Source organism: Lissotriton vulgaris, chromosome 5 (genome assembly GCF_964263255.1).
Source record: "Lissotriton vulgaris chromosome 5, aLisVul1.2, whole genome shotgun sequence".
Classification (NCBI taxonomy): domain Eukaryota; kingdom Metazoa; phylum Chordata; class Amphibia; order Caudata; family Salamandridae; genus Lissotriton; species Lissotriton vulgaris.
In genome coordinates, this window is record NC_141693.1 from 1,320,280,240 (window position 1) to 1,320,301,814 (window position 21,575).

Sequence of the window (21,575 nt, forward strand, 5' to 3'; positions counted from 1 at the left end):
TGGAATCACTAGTACCTCAGTCTTGTCAGGGTTGATTTTAAGCAGATTATCTGTCATCCATTGCACTGTGAACCGCAAGATGTTCTGAGCTTGGAGTTGCGCGGCCGTGGTGTCATCGACACTTAGCAGCAGTTGCGTGTCGTCCGCGTAGTTATAGACTTTACAGCCCATAGTGGCCAGAGAAGCAATCAATGGTTGCAGGTAGAGGTTAAATAGAAGCGGGGACAGGGCGGACCCCTGTGGCACCCCGCACTCTAAAATCCCCACCTCAGATGTTTCGTCCCCCAGTTGTATCTTTTGGGTCCTTCCTGTAAGGAATGATTGCAACCATTGAAAGGCCTGGCCCTTAATCCCAAAGTCCCTCAGTCTGTCCAAAAGCAAGGCATGGCTGACAGTATCGAACGCCGCTGATAGGTCCAGCAAAATCAGGGCGCTCGGTTTCTTGCAGTCAGCCATGCCTCTTAGCTCATCCAACACCGATAGCATCACCAACTCGGTGCTGTGATGAGCACGGAAACCTGCCTGTCGCTCGTGGAGTAGATGATGAGTTTCCAAATAGAGAGACAGGGACTTTAATATATGCTGCTCAAGAACTTTTGAAAGGAAGGGCAACTGGGAGATAGGTCTGTAGTTCTTTAACACCGCCGGATCTGATCCAGGCTTTTTCAATAGAGCTCCTTAAGCTCAGCCGGTAGGTACCCCGTGTCTAAAAATCTATTGAGGAGGAAGATGATACGCTCCTCCAGCAAGGGGCGCGCTACACGGAAGATCTCAGGTGGGCACGGGTCAGCTGGGGAACCAGATTTGATTTTCCTCATCAGCTGTTCTAGGATCAATACATCCATCTCTGGAAATATTTCAAGGGAGCAGTCGGTCACGATCTCAGATGCTGATGTTATAGCAGTCCCCAATCCCACCCCAATCTTTATCTCCTGATGATGAGCTTCACCTTCTCTAAAAAGTAGGCCTGAAAGGTGTTGCAGTCAATAGGAGCCCTAGAATTGTCGGTTTTTTTGCTCAGCTCTGCCAATATTTTAAAGGTCTCTTTCTGAATATTCGCTGCCTTACTTAGGCGGGACTCGAAGTGGTCCGCTTTGGCTTTAGTCATAAGGTTTTTATATTGTTGAAGGGAAGCTTTATAGCGTTTCCTGTCAGTGTCCTGTTTGGTTTTCCTCCATACTCTTTCTAGAGCTCTGAGCTTTCTTTTTGTTTCCCTTAAGGCTGGCGTAAACCAAGGAGCTCCTTTACCGGATCGCTTTATTTGCTGTAGTCTCACCGGCGCTATTTGATCAATGGCCCGGGTCATGCTCCTGGTAAGATCAGAGTATTCACAGTCCAAGCTGCGTTCCAGATCAGTGGCCCGGGATGTTACCGGGAGCGCTTTAGTCAGGGATGCTAGATCAACCTCGGCCCATTTCCGGGTTTTCCTGATACCAGGCGGACAGCTGGTGATACAGCCTTTAATGCGGGCCTCACAGGATATCAGGTGGTGGTCAGACCAGATGCAAGGGGCTACATCTTTAAGGGTTAGACTGGCATCTGTGGTCCACACGAGGTCAAGAGTGTGACCTTTTTCGTGTGTGGGATCATCTACAATTTGTTTAAAACCCACCGCAGACATTAAAGTGTCCAGCTGGCGCGTGGGTAGGTCCCAGTTGGCTTTATCCCAATGTAAATTAAAATCTCCAGTTACCAGGATTTTCGTATATCTGGAACATAGATCGGATATAATAGGGCAGAATAGATCATTGAAGAGTGGAGTTGAATTGGGCGGACGGTAGACTGACAAGATCACCCAGCACACATCGTGCACAGTGACCTTTACCCCAATCACATCCGTCAGGTCAATTGTCTCAGATAGTAACTTTTCAACTAACAGGGTCTTCCTATAGAAGATAGCTACCCCGCCTCCCCGGGCGCCACCTGGGCGGTTGTGCCACATCACATCATATCCGCTTGGGAGAGCGGCGATTTATATCCGGCATTGAGTTCTCGCCCGTCCAGGTCTCTGAGAGAGTCAGGATATCGATGTCACTATCCTGAAGCATGCTGTAGATCTCCAAGTGATGGCAATGGAGCGAGCGAGTGTTAAGGCTCCCTATCTTTAATGTAGGATACAGAACCGGCGGGGGCGTGGCCTTATCGGGATGTAGTATAGCGTGTTTCTTAAGCGTCAGCAGGACTGCCTGATCTGCAAGCTGCTCACCTCTATTAAGGGTGTATAGTTCCTCCCTGGAGTAGAGAAGCCGTTGGCCAGGAGTCCCCGCCCCCGGGCCCGTCCGTGCGCGGACGGGCGCAGACGGGCTGGACTCTGGCGTGACTCCGGCGAGCCCGTCGCGCGTGACCGCTGCGCGTCAGCATGGCTGCGTTATATGCCGGTCTAGCGTCCTTGTGACGACTAGACCGCTCCAATCCCCAGCCCCCACCCAAGATGTCCGCTGCTCTGATGGTGCACAATACCCCCGGAGGGGAAAGGGATCCGCTCCAAAAGGTGTTCGAACAATTAAGTGCAGGTATGCGGCAGTGAACAGGAAGTTTTTTAAAAAAATGACACAAATAAATAATGTGCACAAAGAAATTGTCAGCGAGCAAAATAAACGAGTGAGCTACAATTTTTAAAAGCTAAAATGCTCCTAGTGAGCACGCTGTGCTCCACAAGCTAGCAGAGCCTCAACAGGGTTGCTAAAATCGTCACAATCACTTTCCAGGTGTTCGGCCGCCTAATTTGCCTGCATTATATACCGGTCTAGCGTCCTTGTGACGACTAGACCGCTCCAATCCCCAGCCCCCACCCAAGATGTCCGCTGCTCTGATGGTGCACAATAGCCCCGGAGGGGAAAGGGATCCGCTCCAAAACGCGGTGTTCGAACAATTAAGTGCAGGTATGCGGCAGTGAACAGGAAGTTTTTTTTAAAAATGACACAAATAAATAATGTGCACAAAGAAATTGTCAGCGAGCAAAATAAACGAGTAAGCTACAATTTTTAAAAGCTAAAATGCTCCTAGTGAGCACGCTGTGCTCCACAAGCTAGCAGAGCCTCAACAGGGTTGCTAAATCGTCACAATCACTTTCCAGTGATTGCTATATAGTGTAACGTTTAAACAAAGCATTGTGAAGTCTAAAGATTCAAAATAATCTATATTTGTAAAGCGCAAATATATCACCCCTTAAGGTTTCAAGGAGCTAGATGTTCTATACCCTATAAGCAAAGCATGGAAAGTTCTGAGGTATGCCAGTGCTGTAATATGTGTAATCTGACAGTAAAGCACCTTAAGATCTGTGAATTTGTATTTTATCTGAGTTTTGCACTGAAAGACTATGTATTTACAGCCTGAGTACTGTGTAAACTGTCTGCACAGGTCTGTGAAGTTTAAGTGTAGAAGGTGCTGCATAATGTGTTACCTGGAAGCAAATCCTATAGTGGCCTGATAGATGTTGCTGCATAATGTGTAACATACAAGGATAGATGGCACTTTTTGACATGTAACCTTGCTTTACAGTAGTATAAGGTCTGAACATAAATGGTGGGGCAGAGTGGCTAACATCGACAGCATAAAATGATCCTCATTATGATTTTTTTTTAAAGAACCCATCTCCTTTGAAGAAGGGCAGGAGGTGCAGTTGGAAGATGGCACAATGGCGTTCATACATCTTCTACCAAAAGGTGAGCAGAGCACACCGTCTGCCATACACATTGAAAGTTAATGGAGGAAGCGAACAAGGGGGATCCTAACATGAAGATTTTCACTTCTGTTGTGCTCTGAAATGTGAAGGGAAGCATGACTTTAATTATGTTAGACATGCTCAAAGGGGTAAAACACTGCACCTGCCCCAGGCTCAAGTGATTTGAGAAATCAGAGGCATTGCTGATAAAAGGATGATGCCTCTCTTGTGGAATGGAAGGTGAGGGGGGATCTGGTGTCTTTGATATGCTTATAGGTAAGGCGTCTCTCGTACAAGTTTGATGGTGAGGGGAAAGCTGTCACAGGCTAACAAGTGAGGGAGAAATGGTGAAAACGACTGGAGTCAAAACTGATTGTTATGTGAATCCCTTCAAATCAAGACTCCACCCTTAGTTCCTTTTCTTAGTTTTATTCATAGTGCTCAAGCAGCAGCAGGGAGCAAACGCCGCCCTCCTCGCTTGCCTTCAACCGACTCCCTAATCCCCATGCATACATTCTAAAACTGCATTTCAAATTCCAAGAATGCATGAATGTAAATATAACACAACACTTGTCACAGGCTAAAAGGTGCAGGGAACTAGCTGTCACGCTTTGAATTACGATGGGGGAAACAAAACAATATCCTTTATATTCTGAAAAGGGAGGGCAATATCACATGTTAAGAGAGCAGCTGTCATAGACTCAGCCGTGATGGGGAAATGGTGTCTGTCCCATGCTGAATGATAATGGAAGTTACTGTCTACTAAAAGCTGACCTATAAAAACTGACTTTCGGAAGCAGAGATATCAGGAAAAACATGGCCTGTATATGACTACAGTGTAATGATGCAACAGTGTCACAATAACAGGTGAGATAGGAAAACTCCATGAGAGGCTGTAACATGAAGGAGGAAACCGTCTCTCCCCCAGGCTGAAGGATCACGGGAAAAATTTCTTCCACAGGCTGAAAGTTAAGGTGGTTTGTGAGATTGTTTAGAAAATGTTTGTTTTAACGTTGAGTTTGTTTGTTTTCTGCAGAGGGATATGATCCAAATGCCCTGGAAGCAGTTCAGTTGGAAGATGGTTCCACTGCCTACATACACCACCCTGCTGCTTTGCAGACTGACAGTGCCACCTTAGAGGAGGAGATGGTGAAGGAAGATTGTGAGCTTGATGAAGAAACTATAAGTGCCCTAGAGCATTACAGTAAAGTAAGTGGTACTCTCTCCAGAAGGCTTTTTAGAGGAGCCTGCCAAATGTTGGGGACGAATATGGGGGAAATTGTCAATGACAGGGTAAAAAAACCTCTTGAGGTCCTTGGATCTCCTTAGAGGAGGAAGGAAGGAAGGAAGGAAGGAAGGAAGGAAGGAAGGAAGGAAGGAAGGAAGGAAGGAAGGAAGGGGATAGCAGTGCCATTTAGTTATTCTGGAGATTTGTTGTTTTGTTGTTAAGGGGGAGGATCCTCTCTTGGGTGACCAAGTCATAAACGGTAATTCAGTGGTTATTGGAAGTGGCCACCTTGGAAAAATGAACTTTTCTGTTGCTGTGGCTAGAGAGATTGTTTAAAATTATGTCAGAATTGTGTGGTTTGTTATCCTAGGTATCGGTGGAGGAGTCGCAGAATGCGATCAACACTGCTCGTTTCATGGACCCATCGGAAGAGACCCCTTCCCAGGTTCGTGATGACATTCCGTGTGTTTCACTATAGACTCAGTACCAAAACTACTGGTGATATAAAAGGTCATTGTAGGTCAGAGAGATGGCCCTAAAAGTCGCTGTAGAACATATAGACAGCCTTCCATGCCACAGTGGGATGCCAAAGTCTGATAAGCCCCTGTTGCATGTGAGGTAGTGTCACAGATGTCTAGGATGACCAGAACGATTCATAACCAATGTGACACTGACAGAAAAACTCACAGGTTATTGTAGGAGTGACCTAAGATCTTAAAGATCATTATTGGAGCCACAGGTGGTCTTGTAGATCATTAGAGGGGAAACAAGGCCTCGCATGCTGTGGTGGTTTCAGCACCCTTCAACAAATGTACCTTAAATCTTTATTTTATTGTTTTTACTGATTGTCACTTCTGTGAGGTGAGACCGACGAGATCAAGTAGGTCCTCCCTGAGCTAATAAACAGGACATTACTTTGACCACAGATCTCTGATCACAATAGAAAAATATTTCCAGGTCCAAAATGAGTATAACCAGGATCTACGATCTAGATATACTGAATTTGGACCTGGAAAGGTGTGCACCCCTCCATTTGTTTCCTTGTAAGGAAGGCTTGATGTAATCTGTATAGGATTGCAGATGATCATCAGCCTGCTCAGATTGATACTGTACCATGAGACCAATCTTATCAAGATATTAAAAGATGGGCAATATATTGGAATAACTGTTCTTACTTTTAGTGTCGGTCTGATTTCTCATTACTTCTTATGTCAAGCTTGAAAGGTTGCTTGTCAGCCTGCTTATGAGGAAATATATGGTGGTTTAAATTGTATGTCTGTTTACCGATACAGAACATTTTATGATCTCCTATTCTCTATGATTGTCTGCAGTGTGTATGAGCACTTACTTTGATTCTAGCATTTCCCTGGCGAACGGAACTTTGCAAACTGAAATTCCTGTTCTCTCAGCGTTCTGTGCGAGATTTCTCGTGATGTCAAACATTGTCTGCTAGCCTCAGCATCGCCTAGTATTGGGCAATTTGGTAGAATGCTTGGTTATGTGATATGATCTGCATAATGTGTTGTAGTCTTCTCAGTGGTCTTCCGTTTAGGAACTCTTATGGTCTTGACTTTTTTTCTAATGCCCAGGCTAGTTTGTGGAATCTTTCATCTGTATTGAGTGTAGGGGGTGGTTCTTGAAGTCTGTTTATCCTCTGCTGGGTGGAAGGTTTTATGATGTCCAATCTCCATAATGTTTGTGGAGCATTTTGTTTTTTGATCTGCTCCAGTGCCATTTGGGCATTGTTTGTTTCCCAACTTGTCCTGTACTCAGGCTTATGATTATTTATCTCATCTGGGCTAGTTCTTGTTTGTAGTTTTTCATGTCTAGACAAGTTGTGGTCTGTACCATTTTTGGGATTTGAAATTATATTTTTCTAGTGAAATACGTTTTCTGATTTTGTGTTGCGTGAGGCATATTCTTTTGTCCTCTGCTGGTTTATTAATTATAGGTGACTTCTAGCAAACATTCCTATGTCTTATCTGAAGACAGATCTGGTCTCCGGTGCTGTTTCATTTCTGAAGGACCCTTTTCTTCATGGATGTGTGGGTTCGTGGTGGTACCAATGAGAAATGCAAACACATTCTGTATCACCGGTTGTGGGAGGATGTTATGAAGACTTCAGTGGATGTTGTGCTCTGTCTGTGTTGGCTAGAGGTAGACCGGATTGTTCATTCTCTCTGGTACAATTTCCAACAGTGATCATATGGTTTTTGATGGAGTGGGATTGTGATTGTATCTATGCAAAAATACAGGACCACAAGTATACACAAGGTGTTGAGAACTGTAACTTCCAAAGATGGGAGATAGAAGAAAGATCAGGGAACTTGTTCGTAATCTGATGGTGTGCCTTTGCTCTGCAGACAATGCAAGATGAAGACGAAGAGTATGCATTTGGAAGGGGGCAGCAGGTTGGTGACAAAGCATTCCGCTGTGGCTACAAGGACTGTGGGCGTCTCTATACCACAGCGCATCATTTGAAGGTCAGTCAAGATCCTCCACTCTTCTGAGGCCTCATGGGGTATGGGCCGGCTTCTGCTGTAATTACATTTTTGTGCTCCATCTGCCTGCCACATAGTTTACACTGTGCTCTCTGTTACAACTTTTCACACCTTTATGGTTTACTTCTAGGTTTGAGGTGGTCTCCCTAAGGAACTCTGACTTCTTACAAAGGCCTATTACTTGAAACTTGGATCTCAAGTTTACTTATTCATAGCCTTCCATTTTGTGCTGTCAAGATGGAAGATGCGCCAAAGAATCTTTTATCCTAGCTCACACTGTAATTCTAATCATGTCTAAGATTCATATCCCAGATACAGTATTCTTCACTGAGATTTCACGACTTGAAGATCGCACCCAAAATCTGCTGTGTTTTTCACATGCAGTTGGTAATTAAATTCTAGTTTTGTTAAGATTGTCCTTTTTTGCCACAGACGTTCTGTGGCCAAGTAATAACGGAGTCATGCATACTACCTAGGATCTACATTCACATTTCTGGTTTCAGGTATCTACATAATATCTACTTCTAGTTACCAAATGTCGTTGCTTGAGCACAGTTCATATGTTGGCAGTGGTGTCTGTATAGCTCTGTCAGAATATAGTCCTTTTGCTTTTTCATTTTAGTTGCAACCTAGGATCTTAGCTTTCTCTACAGCTCTTGTATGATGTCTCTTGCTGTATGCAGGTGATCTGATACATATCCCCATCTTTTTATTTCAGGTGCATGAGCGTGCTCACACAGGTGATCGGCCATACAGGTGTGAGTGCCCTGGCTGCGGCAAAGCTTTTGCTACAGGTACACTTGCAGAGAGTTGAATGAATGGTACTGCTTCATTTGCTTTTCTGTTTTAGGTGTCCAGGCTCTCAGCCAGTGGCGGCTGGTGAAATTTGAAAGTGGTGGGGCTGGGCAGTGTGTGGGGGGTGTAGCATCGGGGTTCACTTTAACGGGATACATAATTTTTGGGAGGTTGGTCACCATTTCCCATGCAAATCTTTTTTTAACAAACAATGAGATCACATGATTCATTTTTCAGCAAACTTTAAAACAAAAAGGAACATAAAGTAATAGTACCTTGGAAATTTCCTGGCTTTGTAGGTAAGCCAGACTTCCATCTTAAGGAATGTGTGCAGCGGGCAAGACGTTTAGTGATAGGTTTCTCAGTGGGAGAGACCTCGAACTTGGATGCCAGTTACCACACCTATTTCAAGGATCTGACTGACCAATGGCCAGGAGACAGTGATTCATTGTGAGGGATGAGCATCTTATTGAACTAAACAGCAAAATGTGGTCCAAGAGTCACCCCCTCCAAAGTAATTGCATTCTTGGGTTGATGCTGCAAACAATTCTAGCATCCCTAGTTGCCCCTCTACTGGATCCAGCCCTGCCCCCACAAAGCTGAAAAGAAATACTTCATGCACCAAGCCAAGTAATTCACTGCTGAGGCAGAGTCTGGGCTCTGCTTTATGTGCACAGCAACATGCTTTAAGTGATACCAGAACCCTCTACACGAAGGCCACACAGCACTTGTGCACAAAAATCGATGTCGGCAAGATTATATGGACATCACACACTCTTCACAGCCCTTCATTGGTTTGGATGATTTCACCCAAAAAGCTGCTGTTTAGCAAGTTTTCCAAAAGGAACAGACTTTAATTTTTAATGAAAATACAGAATACGGTTTCAAGCAATGCTTTCAAATCACACACAGAAAGTTTTAACAATTCTCAAAGATGTTCAATCTATTGATGGACAAAGATTTTAAAACAAAATAAATCAGTTTCCAGTACATGGTTGACAGATCTTTTTAAAACATCATGCAGGCCATGACTGAGCTTGAAGAAGTTCAGAAAAGTGGAACAAAAAATGTAAGTGCAGGAACACATTAGAAGTGAAATCTAATTACCAAATGCTGAGGCTAGGACTGCAGACTGGCACACGTAATCACTGCTGCTGATTTATGACCACTAACTAGTGCTATCTTCCTACCTGACCCCCGCTCCCCCCACCACCACCAAGCAGAGGGTTTACACCTCACAGCACGAGCTCAATTTCTTCCACAGACCTGGAAAGAAATCTCGTAGCAAGTTAAGCCTCTGGTTTATGTACATAGCACTAACATGCTGCCAGTTACACCAAAATCCTCCTGATTCCAAACAAAAGCCACACTGCACTTCTTTCAGTCTGTTTATGTCACTAACATGATTAACAGTGACAGTGCCCAAAGGGACAAAAATTGATGTGCCCAGATTTTAGAAACTTAACACAGTCATTCATTGGATTTGATGCTTTCACCAAAAAGTTGCTGTTGCCTAATTAGTTTTCCAAAACGAACTGAGACATAAATTATTTAAAAAAATGATGATCATGCTTTTACTCATTAATGCAAAGATATTTTGTATTATAAAAGAAAGCAGGTTCAAGCAGCAGCAATCTATGGAGCACAACGATTTAGCCACATGAACAATAAACATTTTGAAAAAGTCGACATCCGATTGGAACGTGCAATCCCTGTGGCTGTTTTATGGCCCAGTGATAAACTCTGATATCTGCCCTTTGATACCCCTCGCCTCTCCTTCTCCACCAAGCACATGAGTTAGCACTTCCTCCAACAGTGCTGGAATTTTTAAAATAAGTACTAAACTCGCTACTGCTGGTGGTACTGCTGAGGTAGAGTCCGGACTTCGATTTAACATTACGGAGTTACTGTCAGAGCATTATGCTTGGTTACTGACTCTGATAATGTGATTATGTATTTATTTGAAAATGCGTCAACCACTTAGCTTTTTTTACGCACCTACCTTGACTTGGTGCCTGGTCCACTAACCGATTTGGGGCTGCAGCGAACCATCTACCCTGCCTCTAGGTAATGCTGACGCACACCAGCAGTGCCTAAACTTTGAAAGCTGCAGCTGCTCCTGACTGCCATTGCCAGTTAAGCACAGGCACTGGAGCACCAAATGGCGTTCACACCGTCCTGCAACTAACAGGAGCGCGGGAAGCAGACACCTCGAGTCTGCGCAGTGTGTCTTCAGAAATACTGATGACAAACTGCGCAGACTCGATTTCTTTGCTTTCTGCCTGCCTGCAGCCTCGATCCCACCTTCCCAACTCGTCACAGGGAGGGACCCACCCCCCTGTGACGAGTTGGGAAAGGGTGGGGGTGACCAACCTCTCCATTCCTTGACTGACGTGAAGCCCCTGGTGCTACAGGGCTTCAGCCTGAAGCGCCCGGGGCAAACTTTACCCAGACGTCATCAGGGGGTGGAGACTGGTCCTCGAGGCTATGGTATTTGACGAGCTGATGACATCACAGACCTCAGGGCTGTGAGCTCGTCCGCTCGGCAAATACTATAGACTCAGCATTAGGAATTAGTGAATGCAGCGGTCCCGGAACAGCATAAGCAACGCTTGCTGTGACACAAGACTGATCAGGGCCACAGCAATAAAAACAAGAGGTATGTATACACTGTTTAAAATAAAAAAATGAAAAAGTGTAAAAAATAACTTTACCAAATGGTGACCCTCGGGGTGAAAGTAATGGGGGCGGAGCCCCGACGCCCGAAGGCAAAAACCGCCACTGCTCTCAGCAATGTTCTCTCTTAAAGAGAGTGAGTCTTTTATTAACTATGCAATAACTTAAAATCTTTACAGTGTAAAACACATGAACAGCACCCCCCTCCCAACCACCCTTTGCCCAGAAACAACCCAGTATTCAGCTTTAAAATAGCACCGTGGCTACATGGGCTCTATTTACTGCTTTATGTCCATTTAAAACTTCAATAAAAAAAAAAAAAGAAAAGTTAAAATATTGGGTTACCACGCTTTCACATTTTTATACCTATTGGGATCAATGGTTATATAAAAATCTAACCGGGTCATTCCCTCTGTGATATTAATTGCCATTAAAAAGAGTTCTTGGCATGCCCCATAATGGGCCCCAAGTTTGGTTTATGATTCCAGTGACCTTGCGAAAACTCCCTGTATTAGGTGACGACTGAAAGGGTTAGGGCACCAGATGATTCTCATTGCAGAGATACAGGAACCCTGAATTCTCCGGCCTTTTGATGGGAATCAAGTGCAATTCTAATTTGATGGATAAACTTGCCAACTCTGGCAAGCAAGCAAGTTGTGGTTTCTGAAAAGCACCAATCCGAGGCCTCACTGCAAGTTCTGAGGCCCAAGTCCCTTAGGGCCGGGCAAGGCAAACGATGATGATCGCTGGCCAGCTTTGGGCAGCAGCATAAGAGATGTAGCCAGGATTCTCTGTGGAAATTGCATAACCGGCAGGAGATGATGCTCTCAGTAGGTGCCAATTTTGGGTTTAAGTCCGAAATCTTGAGGGCCGTGAGGTGCAAGTACAGAATTATCTTTCTTGCTTGGGCTGAGAGTGAGTCTCGCAAATATAGTTGAGCTTTCCCAGGAGTATATGACTTATCCAGGGCCAGTGTGAGGGGGTTATACCGGAGTGATGAAAGATCCAGTTCAGACGAGATGGTCTGGACTTGGCGCTTCACGGATTTGGCCCAGGCAGAATAAGGAATTTTGTGAAGGGGCATGGTCTTTGCCTCGATTTTCAGTTGGTCTATTTCTTGTTCCAACTTGGAGTTCCACAGGGAACCCTCTGCCCTGAAAATGAATTTTAGGAAATATTTAAGATTGTTTTCAGGGGCTTTCAGTACTCTGATATAATATTTTATTAGGTCACCCTGTAGTGCCAAGTCCGGTCTGTGCAATCCTATTTCCAACCTTTGCCTGGTGTTCCTTGCTTGCCTAGGAGCTTGTAGCACGGTCTTATAAGCTTTGATCTGGGCTGCATTGATGACTTTCTCAAGTGCTCCTGGGAAGGCTAAGTGACCGTAAGTGATTGCAGGAATTATTTTTGCCCTAAGTACAGTCAGCATGGGCTCTATAGATGGACTTTCTAGGCGATGGTTTAGACGCCTGAGAGACAGAATAATTTTGTTAATTCTCGGTGTTAACTCCTTTATGTGTTTGGCTGCTGTGGCCCTCTCCGACACCCATACCCCCAAATAATTGTAGGATGTAGCTGTCCTGACTCGGTGCTCACCCAAAGACCATGTTGCTTGTTTTTTGTGAGGGTATTTACCAAAGATTACTATCTTGGTCTTGCTCTCATTGATCTGTAGGCTATTTTCCTTGTTGTATACTGCAAGACTATTTAATACTCTTTGGAGCCCCACCCAAGTGTGGTCCAAGATCACAGTATCGTCCGCATACTGGAGAGTTCCCAGAGCCAACTTCCCCAATCTCGGAGGTACTAGGCTGGTGTCTTTCAAGGCTGGCCCCAAGTCTGCTGTGTACAAGTTGAATAGTATGGGGACCAAAACACATCCCTGCTTTAGTCCAGTGTTAGTTTCGATTCATGGTGTTCCGATTAATGGACTTAGTTTGACCTGGACCCATGTCCCCTCGTAGAGCGCTTTTATTGCTTTTAGCAAGGTTTCCGGGATCCCCCAAGATTCAAGTTTTACCCATAACCGTCATCGATTGACTCTGTGGAAGGCCGTGGAGTAGTCTATGAAGCAGCAAAACGGGGGCAGCTTATTACTCAATACGGCTTGCTTCGAGAGGTGAGAGAGTGCTAAGATGTTGTCCATGGTGGAACTATTTGCCCTGAAGCCAGTCTGGAAAGGCGGGAGGATACTGTTCTTGGCCGCCCAAGCCTTTAGGTCCCTTAGTAGTAGTCGGGCGTAAACCTTTGTTTCTATATCAAGCAGGGCTATGAGCCTATAATTCGCAATAGGGTTCAAATGGTCTTCCTTCTTATGTATTGGAAATGAGATGGAGCCTTTCCAGGATGTTGGTAAAATTGCTGTGAAGAATGAATGATTGTATAGCGGGGTAAGTATGGGTGTAAAAAAGGCAGGAGCGGCTTTGAAGACTTGGACGGGGATGCCATTTGGGCCGGGGGCCCCATCTGTTCTTATCGCCCTAATGTACCTTACTGTCTCCTCCACTGTGTAAGTGACGGGCTGACTGGGCACTGTAATTTCTTTCTGCACACTCTGAGTTTTAATGGTTACAGCTGCCACCTGTAATCGCTCTGTGCTGAGAGAGCCAATCTTGTTTGCTCCACTAGTGTACAGACCCTTCACGTACTGTTCCCAGACATTGCCTGCAACACTATTTTCTTTGCTTCCAGAGCTCAGGCTATTGATATATCGCCATAGCTTGCTGTTGTCTTTTTCTTTAATTAGTGAGAACCCTTTAGACCAGTTGTTTTCTGTCCACTGTCTTTTCAACTCCCAGACTTTCTTCTTATGTGTAGCTCGCAAGGCAGGGTTAGAGGTCATCTGTGACGAGTAGACACCTTTCTTTTTTGCCTTAATTGCCTTATGAAGGGCTCGTTTACTTTGTGTCAGGCACCTCGGTTTTCTTCGTCCCGGCAAGGATTGATTTGAGTGTGGGCTGGTTCTTTTGTTGGTGTTACCCAAGGTCTTCTGTAAATCCGTTATCCGTGTTTCCCAAAAATGTGTGATGTTCTTTGTCTTGTGTCTTTAGTTCCGCCTCCCTTTTGGCTACATACTCCAACAGGTTATGACTAAGGTTGCCCATCCATTTTATTCTTTTGAGGGCTAGATGACGTTCATCACCTGTGGTTGTGCCAATTGTTTCCTGGGCTTCCTCCAGTTCTGGTCTAGATAAAAGGAGGCACAGAGAGGCCTGTGGTCGCTTTCATCTCTATCGTCCACAGTGAAGTCACATAGTCTGTGAGCCTGCCCTTCATTGACGAAAATATAGTCTATGGTGGAAACATTCCTGAAGGTCGACTTAGGGACCTAAGAAGGACAGTTTTTTTTTTCCTCTTAAAGAGATGTCTTTGTTTTAATTCTACAACATACAGTTTGACCAATAATTTTCAGTCGTACCAAGATTGGTTTTCCCTTGTTAATAGATTTATTTGTTGCGGGTCTTAGAAAGAGTCACAATTAGGATTCTACACTTAAATGTAAATGCTTACATACTTTTAATATCCTGTTACTTTTCACTATCAAGGTATTTCAGGAGTCGAAACACTGAATAAGACTTGTGGTCCTCAGGCTCTCAGTAATTAACAAGAAGGGATGGGTGATTCTATTTCCTCAGTCCTTACTTTTGAAATGAATTCCCCAGGCATATTTGTTTTACCACGCACCTCATAATATTTTGCTTTCTCTGACTGCCTACATATTGTATTCTCTTCCGTTTTTTTCCTTTTTCTTTTAGAAATATTTTTAGTAAAGAAAAAACAATGAATACAACTGTACGCTTTCCCATCCCATACATCAAATGCAGTATTGGTGCACAGACCTGTCTCTCATTGACCTTCTTCCTCCCATTTCTTCCTTCCCCCATAGGTTAGTCTGTTTCCAGGGGGCGAGCTTAGGCATTAGTACTGTGCATGAACCCATTGCCTTCCATCGCAATACCACGGAACGGCTAGCCCTGTCAATCGAGCCTTGGGTTCAACTTCTGGGCCAAGTCCCCGTTCCGGCATCCGTGTCAACAGCAACTCCACACAGGTTGGTTCGGCTCACCAGTCTCTCTGCACCTACCTGCTTGAACAGGAGTGGGTCCAAGCAGATCCAGGCACTGGTGGTGGAAGACTATGATGGTCGTGGAGCAGAGCTGCTTCAGCATTGGCCAACTTACTCTGTGGTTGGCCAAGCCCCCCTAGATTTTATATTCTTAATTCCTAAATCTTGTTGCTCCATGTAGCAGTCAAATTTGGCAATCCTATATTTAAAATGAACTCATTACTTGAGAAGTTATGGGAGGTTTTTTAAAATGACCTGTATATCGCTCCATTTCTCTGACTGCTACCAAGCGTATTCCACTTAATTCCCTTCCTTGTGCTTCTTGTCACCACACTCTGTTGAAGTGTGCATTTTAGTTTTTTAAATTACATTTTTACCTCCTCCTGGGATTATCAGCCTTTACCCAGACATTCTTGGATACTTCCCTGCATTATCTGCCCTTTACTTATTTTCACTCTTCCTTTTTCTCGCTCTTCCTTATCTTTGCTGTTTGTCAGTTCATTGGAAGTCTGTCCTAGTGATTGGCAAGACTAAACCCATTATAGAGAACATAAGATAATTAATTAAACATTGACCACTTATTTCAGTGAACTCCCCTGTATCAAAATCTGTATTTTTGTTTCTCCACAGTGAAAAAATTTTCCCTGCGTAAAAACCCCATCTGCCTTTGAAGTTTGGGGATGTTTTATTCCACTTCCCTTCCCATATTGGAAATTGATTTACTTCAGCCCTTGACCGGTTAAAATATTTGACTATTTCCAGGGTTGGAGAGAAGTTTTTGAATGCTCTAAATCTGACTTTCGACTGTATAGGCTATTTGCTTAGCCTGTGCCTTTGTTTGGATTACTTACTTCTTACTTCTGAGTGTGGAATATTAGGAAAACCGATGGTGTTTCATTAATTTGTTGTCTAATGTACATGTTGTGGCTGCTAATACCTAGGGATTAAAGAAGCCATGCTTGGCAGTCAGCTTTGGGTCTGTAAATGTAAATTTTGTATATCCGTGGAGCTGGCTTTTTTTTGACTGATGGGCCAGTTCCAAATTCAGCTATCTTGTCTTGTTAGGGCAGAAATGTTGTGGCAGTTCATGCCATCCTGTACCGTAGTCAACATTTTAGAATATTTTCACATGAACATGTATTTTTTAGTCTATTTGACATCTAAACTATTTGCAAGAGAACAAAGTGAATAGTGTTATCTTTAGTATATTTTTTCGTTTGCTCTGTCAGATGTGTGTAAGAGTCCTACATGCTATTTATTACATGAGCTTCAGTCTTCTCCATCCTTTTTAATTGAATCAGTTGGCTTCAGAGCAACATGAGCCCTTGCTTGATTACAAATGCTCTGTTAGATATCTAAAGTTCATACAGCACACACACTTCGGGTTGCTGAATTTGATCAATATATCTGCTTGTCGACATGACGCAGTGCTTTATAAATCTTCCTGTACTGTAAAAAATCCACTTGTCCCTTTTGGTGCCATGCAGTAATGTCATAAATGATGGCAGTGTTTTCATTGTGTCATAGCTCTGACAATAAATAGCCTCTCTAAATATGCCAGGGCTAATATTATATTAGGGTTTGAATTTTTAGCAACACCCTGCGTTTGCTACCATTCTGAAATCCACATACAGGTCTGAAATTAAGTAGAAAGCTGCAGTTACAGGGTTACCTTGTGAGTCTGAGAATGCCCCAACTTATATGTTTAGCGTATTCACCAACTCCACTCCAATCTTTCCCCACGCTGGAGTAGTTTGGAAAATCCTGACAAGAGCAGAAGTAAAACCATTCTAAGGTGGCGAAAAGGGAGTTTAAGGAAACTAAGTTTTCAATAGCATAGATTTTCGCATGAGTTAAGTATACACACATTTTGTCATATGAAAATATGATTCACAGGCTTGATTCTTTAAACTCTTGGATATTCCTGAAAGTCTTGCACCTGCGTCAAAACGTGTCCCGGGGGAAGGGGAAGGAAGCACTTGCAGCATTTGGGAGGGGCACAAGGCAGGAGCTGAATGGTGCATCATGTGATAAAACTGTAGGCGCCTGTACTTGCATTTTCCTATTGGGCCAAAGAGGAAGGATGCAAGCAGACATGCTCCATCCCCAGAGGATGTGTATGCATCATAGAGGCCCTGATGGCAGCTGGTAGACTGCTGCCAGCATTTCCCAGTCTGCATTGGCCACAACAAACCCAGGCCTGCGAGCATAGTTGCCACAATTATAGCATGTGGCTTCCCCCAACCCTCCAGGAAACAGCAGGTGCCTTGGCTAAGAAGCGAAGTGCAGGTACAACAGAAAGATGAACAAGTTTGGGGCTAGGTAGCAGGCCCTCCACCAAGAAGAGACCAACTAAGGCCAAGCACCACAAAAAAAGTGCATCAGAGAAAAGAGGAGCACCAGACCAATATCGGGTCGACAAAAGTGGCACAGGAAGGTCTAGCAGAACAGGCGGCAGAGGTGGAAATTCATCAACTGGCACGGCGAAGTGGCAAACGTGCAGGTGAGTCTCCCATGTGGGCTTCCCCCTTGTAAGCACGGGGTGGGGTGGGGGGGCTTTCGGGTTGGCAGTAAAGGGGCTTGGTCCCACCCATCCACCAATTTACCCAGGTTTGATGGACTGAGGATGGCTGGAGGCAGGTGGTCTTGTGAGCGTCAGGATGTAGAGAAGCAGGCACCAGCAGCTGAGGCAGGTCACCAGGGTAAACCTCAGAAAAAAGGTGGTTGTGTGCAGGTAGCTCGGAATACTGGGCGGCACTGGCAGCATGAGTACATCTGTGAATTTGCCATACTGAGTGCATATTTGCAGGATGAGGACCACTCCTCCCGAACCCAGCTGGAGTCATGCCTGAGTTCATTGGTAGAGAGATATGTATGAGTCATTGAGGCATGGGCTTCTGTCCAGGATCTCGATCCTATGGGGTAGTCATTTTGAAACAACGACTCAGAGAGGACAAGTGACGGATAAAGAAAAAGGTGAAGGTTCAAGATGCAAGTGGGGGGGATACTGGTGATGAGTGTGAGGAGGAGCGAAAATCCAGAAAGGCGGTGGTGCACAGGGCCATTCCCAGCACAAATGAGTCAGTAGGAAATAAGAAGATTGGGACAGGGGTGGTGGCATTCGGTTGACATGAGGGAGTGAGAGGAGTTGTGGACCGAAGCAGAGGAAACATCAGACTGACCGGTCTGAGGCGGTCCGGTAGATGATGTTGGGGGAGGGGGCTGGCTGACAAGAGACACACATAAAGGGAACATCATAGGGCAGAAAGTCCAAGGGAAGGAAGAAGACATCAATGAGGTGGTGAGGTTGGCAAATTATTAGGACATGTTGGGCAGGCTGTCTAACTGCATAGTTCGTCCACACTCTAGAAGAATGGAACATGAGAGAGTAAAGTTGCCTAGGAGATCCGTGAGCCAGAACAAGAGTGGGGTAGACACAATATGTGAGTGTGGAGGGAATTCATGAGTGGCTTCAGGAGTCCACCAGTCCCTGTGAAGGGACACATGGCAGAAGGAGTGCAGTTGGAGGGATGCAGACAGAGTTCAAGTTAGTGAACTTAGTTTTGCTGTGAACATGGTAGGAGTCATGAGGTCGGTTTTTGGCCTGGGAACAGTAGACCATGATAACAGAAGTGCAGACAAGGAGACTACTATGGAGTGGGAAAGTACCAAAGTAGAGTGAGTGGACTCAACAAGACAAGGAAGGGTGAGATTGACCACAGCGCACAAGAGGTGGGTGACATAGCCCACCTTAGAAGTACAGAATGCAGCTGATAGTTCCGGAAAGAGTAACAAGGGTGGTACAGGAAAAGGAAAAGTGGAAAGAGTGCTGGAGCGGGTAACAAAATTCTGTACATGGGAGATATCCACACCAGCTTTTTAGGTCTTGCTTAGGCAGCACATGTTCTGCCTCTGTAAGACATGCTGTTCCTAGAATATATGCTCTGCGCACCATCCATCTTTTCAATTGGCTCCTCTTAACTATCCTTTGTAAATGCCGGGTTTTTTATTGGTTAATAGGCATAGTAGTCCCTCCTTTTGGAATTTTGTAACCTCCCATGAGGACTGCCCCTTTACATGCATTCTTACTCTTTCTATTATTTATGACTCTGTGTACTTTTTTTAATGTATTTTTTTATTTGGACCAGCTCTTCACAATTGCGAGCTTCGCTCCCAAGCTTGCTCCCTCTCCTCTGGCTTCAGCTGCCACCTCATTCTCCATCCTGCTTGATGGGCTTTTTTCTCCCCTGCAGCCCAGCCCGCCCAGCGTTGATTGTCCCCCTCTGCTTGTTTCTACTTGTTATCTTTTTGGGGCCTTATTACACCAGAGAGCCCGCCAGAGGAGCAGACCTTCGAGAAAAGCTGCTTGCGCTCGTATATTTAGTTCCATTTTATGGCCGTAACAGAGTGAGAGTACATTAATTAGCAGATTAATTGTGACTGCTAGTAATGCCTGATGCAGGCTGTCCGGCACCTGTACCTCCCACCTCGATGGCTTTGTTTAATGCACCTAGTTCAGTATGCCCCTGCTACTTCAACACTTACCCCTGCTGCTGCAGACGATGGCCCCTTACGCTTGCCACAGCCTTGAATTAGCGTGTTGTGGTGTTTGGTGCGTCATGTTCACATCATGGATGGAGTTTAAACACCCGTTCCCTTTAGTCCACATGAACAGCTGTAGTCCTTTCTCTCTTTCGCCTGTATCTGCGTCCTGCTGATTGGCTGTATTGGCAGCCGCATACCCCCGGGAGATGTTTGGTCGGCCAACATGGTGGAGAAATTGAACAATCTGGAGGGCTTGCTGCGAAAATCTATAGAGAAGTGATTGTGACTTGTTTTAAAATGTGAGCGTGTTAGGATAGGATAGGATAGTAGCTTCTAAAGCACTTGAATGCTGAGGCGTCTTGGCGCTGGGTGTGTGAGTTTGGCGCGATTCAGCCTTAAGCTCCGGGTAAATATTTAACGGGAAACTGCCTGGTCTTCAATGATTTCCTGAATGTCGTATGGTTTGGTTGAAGTCGCAGGTTGATCGGTATTTGGTTCCAGAGCTTTGCCGCACATTGTTATAAACTCTGGCCGCCCCATTTGGCTCTACATATTTTCGGAATATTAACAAAACCATAGTTGGAGGATCTGAGAGCTCTGGAAGAGTAGTGCCAGGAGAACAACCGTTGGGCCTCAGCTGACCCACCTCCATAGAGTGCCTTGTGTACTCTACAGAGGGCCATAAAATCGGCTTGTTGCTGAACAGGGAGCCAGTGGAGTGACCTTATGGCAGCCGAGGTAGAATGGCCTTTTGGTACGTTCATCAGTAGTTGGGCTGTTGCGTTTTGCAATGACTGAAGTTTAGTTTTCTGGGCCTTGTCAATTCCCATGAATAGGGCATTGCAATAGTCTAATTTTGAGAGAAAAAGCCTTTCTACAACCGTTTTTTGAAGCTTCTGAAGGATGAACGGAAAGACCTTACGGAGACTTTTGAGTAGGTAAAAACAGGAGGAAGTTAGGTGGTTTACCTGGGATGAAAAATTGAGAGTTGGTTGTCAAAAATGATGCTTAGGTTCTTGACTTTGGTTGGGGGAAGAGGACAATCACTTGCCTGCTTTGGCCACCCAGGTATTGTTCCATAGCAAAGGACCTTTCCCGAACTCCCGTACCTCAGTTTTCTCAGTGTTAATTTTGAGAACATTTTGGCTCATCCAGTGCATGATGTCAGCTAAACATGCATTGAAGCTGCTGGCCACACTCTGTGGTTGTTCTACGACCGATACTATAAGCTGAGTCATCGGCATAGGAGACCATCGAGAAACCATGCTTTCCGACAAGTTTGGCCAACGGGGTGATATACACATTAAAACGTGTAGGCGACAGGGCAGAACCTTGCGGCACTCCACACGGGAAATGGTAAGTGTCGGACTGTATGTTGTCCCAGACTATGTTCTGCTCCCTGGCTGTTAAAAAGGAGGAAAGGAGGGCCAGAGCTGTGTCCCAAATTCCCACGTCCCTCAGCCGCTGCACTAACACCGTGTGATTCATGGTGTAAAATGCTGTCGATAGGTCTAAGAGAATGAGGACAGCTCTGCCCCCCCTTATCCATCACTTTCCGTATCTCTTCTGTTGCCATTATCAAGGCCAATGCGGTGGAATGGCGGAGCCTAAAACCATGCTGCGTCAGATCACGCAGCTTGTTTGTACCCATGTTATTGCTTGTAATTAGATTTCCTTAACATATTAATATTAACTGATATATTTCCTCATATGCTTACCATGAGTTTGTGTTTGGATTATCATTTTGATAAAGCGCTTAACCTTTTTTCCACTAAAACCACCATCTTCAAATTTGAATTCCGCGCCTGCACAAAGGCCTAATTAGCTTCTATTGCTTTCGATCTTTGACTCAGGGCAAGCCACAATTTTCACTTGCAGTGGTTTGAATTCCTCTTGCAGCTCACACAGGTCCCTTGCCTACTCATTATATCACCGTACAAAGTGGAGAGCCCATGAATGATACAGGATGGAAGCATTCTAGCTGGAACGAGGCCCCTAGATCACTTATTTCTTCACTTACATACGTCTTCATCCCACAGTGCAGCCTGTTTAAATCCAAGACTGTATTTTAACTGTCACCCATGTAACGCATGTCTGGCA

The 21,575-nt window shown here is 44.8% G+C and overlaps 1 protein-coding gene across 1 annotated transcript in view; it reads left to right on the forward strand.

The window, feature by feature from the left end:
- ZNF76 (zinc finger protein 76) overlaps positions 1 to 21,575 on the forward strand; it is a 233,896-nt gene that overhangs the window by 76,840 nt on the left and 135,481 nt on the right. The window contains exons 3-7 of the mRNA XM_086923235.1: positions 3,588 to 3,665; positions 4,701 to 4,873; positions 5,263 to 5,337; positions 7,256 to 7,375; positions 8,112 to 8,187. Of these exons, the coding sequence (XP_086779361.1) occupies positions 3,588 to 3,665; positions 4,701 to 4,873; positions 5,263 to 5,337; positions 7,256 to 7,375; positions 8,112 to 8,187 (522 nt within the window). The remainder of the gene's footprint in view (positions 1 to 3,587; positions 3,666 to 4,700; positions 4,874 to 5,262; positions 5,338 to 7,255; positions 7,376 to 8,111; positions 8,188 to 21,575) is intronic.